The sequence below is a fragment of the Natator depressus genome, chromosome 6, assembly GCF_965152275.1.
Source record: "Natator depressus isolate rNatDep1 chromosome 6, rNatDep2.hap1, whole genome shotgun sequence".
NCBI lineage: Eukaryota > Metazoa > Chordata > Testudines > Cheloniidae > Natator > Natator depressus.
In genome coordinates this window covers 64,326,797-64,333,376 of record NC_134239.1, presented here as the reverse complement: position 1 = coordinate 64,333,376, position 6,580 = coordinate 64,326,797, and the positions used below count along the sequence as shown (strand labels likewise).

The following is a 6,580-nucleotide window of genomic DNA, read 5'->3' as shown; positions in this document are numbered from 1 at the left end:
AAAAAGAGTTAAAACAAGAGGGAGGGGAAACCCGGGGAAGCTAATGAATTTGCTTGTGAAATTTTTCAGAGTAACAGCCGTGTTAGTCTGTATTCGCAAAAAGAAAAGGAGGACTTGTGGCACCTTAGAGTCTAAGGTGCCACAAGTACTCCTTTTCTTCTTGTGAAATTTGTCACCTCCTCCACCTAAACCACCCCACACTAAAACCGCCAGACAGGATGACCCCAGTGCTACTTGGAGAACTGCTTATCATTTATTCATAGTCCCTTCTTTTTGACACCTCCCCCCCTCATGAAAAGAGAAGCAGTTTGGGGTTATGGGTGGTTTGTTCCCCCCGCCCCCCTTCTTCAGCCAACCCTTGCTCTCATCAAATCCCAGCCTCTACCAAGGATAGCTCTGGTGGGGGTGAGGGGAGGGGGAAGGAGACCGAGGTAAACTGCAAGATTTTGGAGGCTGCAGAGAAGAGAGGTCAGGGGTGTAACTCTGTCTCCTTAACAGAATGCCTGAGATTGCACCCTCCTCCTGTGTTTAGGTGAAGTGTCTGCGCAGGGTTTGCTGGGAGCCATGGAGGGGCAGCTGCTGCTGTTAGCACCAGTAACCTGATGCAGCACTAAACAGCTTGTCACATCTACTGAAGAGGAGGCGGCAAGGGGACAAAAGCCCACGGTTCCGCCTGCCGCCAAAGAGCCAAAGCAAAGTGCAGTAAGTGAATGACGTCCACGATTCCGCTCGATCCTGAACGATCCAGGAAGGACGTTTAAGCCTCAGCATGTTGTCTGCAGGCGGAGGCTGATGCACGTTTGTTTGGGGGTGGTTGTTTTTTAGGGCGGGGGGAGGCAGGGGCATCAGCCGGGAGTCCCAGGCTCACATGCATGGGGAGGGAGGTTCTCCGTGTCGCAGGATGATGCTTCTGTGCTCGGCGGAGAAAGCGCGGGGGCTTTTTGCCAGGCAGTCTCCCAGCAGGGGCTCTGCACGGCCAGGGTCCTCGCGCTGCATGCCCGGCGCGGAGTACCCCGCGGAACTGTGGCGCTGAGCAAGCGAAGGGGCGTTTGCTCGGCTGGCGCTGGGTGGTCGATCCGGCGGGCAGCCGCGCCCCTGCCAGCCGCCCCCTCCTTTGGGAAGAAACGGAACGGCAGCTTGGCTCGTCTCCGCCCTTCTCACTGCCCCTCTGCCCGAGGTTAATGTCGGAGAGCGGGAATGACACTTGCAAGCCAGGGCCTTTGGTCCCTGCACAAATCAACCTGCCCAGCCTGGGACGCCTGCCTCCCAGATGCTGTCTGGGCAGCAGGTCCTTTCACGCGCCTCTAGTGATGACTTTGCAACTCCCGGGAGAAATGTGACTGCATGAAATTCACACAGGCTGCGCTGTGCCTCCAGGGACCGCGGGCTGTTTTCCTCTCAGGGTTGCATCAGATTTGTGTGCGTGCGAGAGCAGAGCCCGGTTAATCCCCGCGTAGAGTACATCGGCTGGCCGGGGTATTGTACGATTGATGCCCCGGTGGGTTTTGTGGTCTTTTTTCTCACTGCAGAGTCTCCGGCGGGTCAGGCATGGTGGATCCGGCGGCGGAGCCGGGCGAGGAGAAATGCACAGACCCAGGCGGCGCAGCTGGAGATGGGGCGCCCCCGGCAGCAGCGGGCGAAGGGCCCCCGCGTCCGCCGCCGCCAACGCCCGCGGGGGAGCCGGGGAGGCGCCGCGAGCAGTCCCCGCTGCTGCACTTGGACCTCTTCAACTTCGACTGCCCGGAGGCCGAGGGCAGCCGCTACGTGCTCACCAGCCCCCGCTCGCTGGAAGCCTGCGCCCGCTGCGCCGTCAAGCCGGTGGAGCTGCTGCCCAGGGCCCTGAGCGAGCTGGTGAGGGAGGCCCCGGGCAGGTCCATGCGGGTGGCGGCCGGCCTGTACGAGGTCTACGAGATGGACCGGCAGAGGAAGCTGCAGCAGTGCCGGGAGGAAAGAGAAAGGATTATCCGAGAGGAGAAGAGAAGGATTTTCACTCCCCTCATGCTAAGCAGCCTCCCTTCCTCCCCAGCTGCCAGGATCTCCTTCAAACCCACCACCAATGGGGGCTGCGCCCTAGCCCCAGGGGCAGGGGCTCCGACTGGGACCAAGACCAAGAGCCACTCCCTGGACTCGCTGCAGAAACGGAGAGAGGGGTTCTCCACCAAAACATCCTCTGAATCAGGGGCATCCTCGTCCTACAGCGGAGAAAGCTTTAGGGACAGATGGACCAAAGGGACCCCTCGGACTAGGACGGTGGCTGCCATGAACTCCCTGGCAGGCAGAAGCTTCAGCCTGGGGGATCTGAGCCACTCCCCACAGACCACAAAGAAAGTGGAGAAGATCGTCAAGGAGGTGAAGAAGAAGAAAGGTCTCAAGGAGGTGCCCAAGAGGGACAGAAAGATAGCTGCCTTGATGATAGCCAAGCACCAGGAGGAGAACATCCTGAATGAGCAGAGGTATGCCGCTCACCTCCAGTGGGACAGCCAGCGGCGAAGGGCCGAGCAGCAGAAGGAGCAGGAAGAGAAAGAGAAGCAGAGGGCTCTGCTGCAGTGCCAGAAGATGTGGGAGTCCCAGGTCGAGAAGCGCCGTGGGAAGCTGACCCAAGGGCAGAAGGAGGCTACCATGATGAAGCAGAGGCAGTGCCTGATGTATGAAGAGAGGTGGAGGGAGCAGGCAGAGAAGCAAGACAGAATGAAAAGGGATAAGCTAGAGAGGGCCGTCCTGGAAGACAAGCAGAAGAAGCTCCATCAAGAGCACAACCTGAAGGTAAAGGAAGAAGACAAGAAAGAATTCCTGGAACGAGAAGAACATCTTTTGCAGGAGAAGATGTCCACTGCTGCGCAGAAGAAGCTGAAGAAGGAGCTACAGCTGCAGAAGGAAAAGAAGTTGCTCAACCAAGCTGAGAAGCTGAAGCATGAGGCCCTGCTCAAGGAACTGGCCAGGCAAGAGGCAGAGGAGAAGGAGATGCTAAAGGCCTCTGTGGAAGTTAACCTACACAAGGCCCAGGAGAACTATGAGCAGCTAATTGAGAAGAGGAATCAAGAGCTAAGGGAGAAAGCTAAGCGGGAGGAGATGCAAATCCAGAGAGCCAAGCTGGCAGCTGAGAGGAAGGAGAGGGAGCAGAAGGAGCACTTGGAGGCCCTGGCCAAAGCGACAGAGAGGAAGCTCCAGCATGCTGCCCAGGTGGCTGAGGAGGTGGTCCAACAGAAAGCACGCAAGGTGGTCCTAAGCCGCCTGGAGAAGGAGAAGATGCAGAAGGTAAACAAGCAGAAGGTGGAGCAGTACGAGGACTTCCGACGCAGGGAGATCCTCCTGTCCATTGAGAGGAAGCTGGAGAGGAGCGAGCAGATCTTCAAGGAGAAGAAGACTGTCCTGGAAAATGCCAGGTCGGTCGCCCGGGCATCCTTCCACGTCCGGGAAAAGGTGCGGGAGGAAACAAACATGCGCACCTTTGACAAGATGGTCTCTGAGGCAGAATTGCACGCCAGCCTGGATAAAAAATGAAAGGCCTTCTCTTTCTGTGGATAAATGGGGAATACATCATCTGGTGCCCATCAGAACACATTAGAAAGCTCTTTCATATTAGAAAATTTCAGGTTTTAACCCTGATTTATTATTTTTGGGAGTAGGGTACAGCACAAACCCCATGGCAGCTATTTCACGTACCTTCTAAAAATGCTTTTGTTTTGGGGGTTATTTTATGAGACTGACCTTTGTTATCCCTACCAGAAGAGAAGTTACCCTGTCCCCACTCTACACAAAGATGTGTGCAAGGATTAAAGCAGAAGCACACAAATTTACTCAACTGAGGGTTCCAATGGCAACTTCCCAGAAACCTGTGGGCCACCTCAAATTTGCCTAAAATGGAGCAATTTGCAGTCACCCTCATCTTTATTATGACAAGGGCACACAGTAGAGAATACATATCTCAGCATGTAACACTTCATTTTGATTTGAGTGACTTTCAGCTTGGATCAAGAGGTTGGGAACTGTCTTCTCCTTGTGTCATGCTTCCATACTAAAGATGAGGATGGCCCCATTATAGAACTCCATGGGGTGCATTTGGCCCATGGTTTGCACTTTATCCACTACTGATGTAAAATGTGGAAAGAGAGGTGCCTATTACAAGATTTTTTAACACCATGCAAGAAGATATCATAACCACAGCTGGGCATTTGCCGCAAATCAACATTTACTCAAATAACCCCCCAAAGTTCCTTTTGATGATGGTATTCACAACCCCTTTTATTCACTTTCCGCAGATGATCGCACAAAGGAATTTTTGTTTGCAAGAATGTTTGCAGAAAGGGAAATTATCACAAATATGATTGCAAATATGCATTCCTGGGTTATTTGCACAGGAAGTGATTGTGTGGCCTTCTTGAAAGCTCTGTATGTGTGTTATGGAGTTATCCAATCAGGGAGCAGAAATAATACCATGTGACTTAGGTGACCAATCACACAGCTTTAATAGCATATTATGAACTACTACTTGACATGATAGCTTTGGTGAAAGGTTCATGAGCAATCCATAGACTGAAATATGTTTGCTCAAACCATTCACTGAATAATGTCAGAAAATGAACAAACTTCTGAAAACCTGCCTGTTTACAATCATTTGTGAAAAGAAAAGGGGATTAAATTTGTCAAGTAAATTATTTGCAATGAATAGTTCACCCAGCTCTAATCATGACTTACTAAACATTACAATATTTATTTGTCCATTGGTGCTAACGATTATGTTCTGTTCTTTATGGCACAGAAAACAACAAACGCACATTCGGGGACAAATTGTGTTTTGTTGTGGATTCACTCAGCAGAGGAATGTGGCATTTTCACAACTCTAACTAGGTATCTTGTACAGAGGAATGAGCCCTGCTGTTAAGGAACTGGGACTGTGAAAAGCCTGCTCACACCTCATGGAAAACAATCTATATATAGAGATAATTCTGCTCAGATTTTCTCCATTTATTTTCTCCTTAGTTATTGTTATGAAAACATAGCTGCTCCAATATAGAAAGCTTTGCCATGTTTCTTACAAGTTTGTGGTGCACCAGTAGCTTGTTCACAAATGGGAGGTATAATCCACTGTCTGTGATATCGTATCAAGTTGCTGTGGAAATGGTGATGTCACAAACAAAACATGATCACTTCAGATGGGGGAGAGGCTGCAGGAGCAGCAAAGCTCCTGTGTTCATACAAATAGCTCTAATAATACAAAATACAGGGGAAGAGAAAGACAAAATGTGTGTTACGTTGCACAGATTCATTTCTAAACAGATTACTCTTCAAAGTTTTCCTTGAGATGGCAGCAGATCTTAAAAGATTTTAAAGAGGATGTTAGGTTAGTGGCAATGATAATGTTAGACCAGTGTTACCAGGGTATGAACCATGGAAATAGTGTAAAAACCAGTGATGGAAGTGAACAGGCTGGGTGGTTTATACTGAGTCTGATGGTATTTGCTCCCTCTGGCTCACTGGGAAGAAAGACAGTATTGCCTAGCTTAAACAGAAGGGTATTAGGAGTCAGATGTGGATTTTATTCCCAGCTCTGCCACTGACTCGCTGTGTAACACTGGGCAAGTTGCTTATGGTACATCTACATTTCAATAAAAACCCCGAGGCTGGCCCAGGTCAGCTGACTCGGGCTTGCAGGGCTCGCACTGTGGGGCTAAAAATACAAGTGTAGACATTCAGGTTTGCGCTGAAGTCCAGGGTCCAAGTCCCCCGCTCCCCCATTGGGTTTCAGAGCGCAAGGCCCAAGTCTACGTGGCCATTTGTAGGCCTGCAACATGACCCCAAGTCAGTTGGCCTGAGACTCGCTGCTGTGGGTTTTTTGGTTTTGTTTTTTGTTGTTGTTTTTTTGCTGTGTAGATGTATCCTTAGAGCCTGATTCTGCTCCCATGGAAATGAATGGCCCTGATTTAAAAGGAAACGGAATCAGGCTCATAAGCCTTGCTATACCTCAGTTTACCCATCTGTAAAATGGGGATAACACCAAACTTTGTAAATCACTTTGAGAGGTTTAGATGAAAGGTGCTAAAGAAATGCAAAGTATTACTAATGTTTATTTATAATTATATGTATTTATTTCATGTCTTTGTTTTAGTTTGTAAGTAAAGTAAAACATACTTGCCAGGAATTACTTTTGCCTTTGGAAAGCACCAGCTTGTACCAAATGGCAAGAATATTCAGAAATGTAGGGAGGACACTGCTGGATGGCCACGCCCAGAAATGGTTCTCTTCCCTCACCCCCACTGCTTGGTACGTGTGTAAGTCTGAACATGAAAATAGGCCGAATTTCTCCTGTGCAAACATATACAGGCCAGCAAGGCACCCTATTTTTTGTACTTAAGTTCTCCACCAATGCCCTAGTAGCTGCAAAGGTCTAAAGCAGGGGTTTCAAACATAGGAGCCCGATGTAGCCCACTTGATGTGCTGATATGGACTGAGTGACATATACAAACTGGGCACAATCTAAGCTTTCATTACAAAAAAAAGAGCAAAGGTGAAATCCGGCCCCAATGAAGTCAATGACAAAATGTCCATTGATTTCAATGTGGCCAGGATTTCAACCTTGTTT

At 49.9% G+C, this 6,580-nt stretch overlaps 1 protein-coding gene across 1 annotated transcript; it reads left to right on the top strand.

Annotated features, from left to right (window-relative positions):
* Nucleotides 1–468: 468 nt before the first annotated feature.
* On the top strand, nt 469–5,995 carry CCDC177 (coiled-coil domain containing 177). Its single transcript, XM_074955550.1, has 2 exons — nt 469–702; nt 1,530–5,995. Exon 2 carries the CDS (start codon nt 1,549–1,551, stop codon nt 3,499–3,501), a length of 1,953 nt encoding a protein of 650 aa, XP_074811651.1. The 5' UTR covers nt 469–702; nt 1,530–1,548; the 3' UTR covers nt 3,502–5,995.
* The last annotated feature ends 585 nt before the right edge of the window (nt 5,996–6,580 follow it).

Bases quoted from the DNA above. Each gene is read 5' to 3' on its own strand.
- CCDC177 (XM_074955550.1), top strand. From the start codon at position 1,549: ATGGTGGATCCGGCGGCGGAGCCGGGCGAGGAGAAATGCACAGACCCA.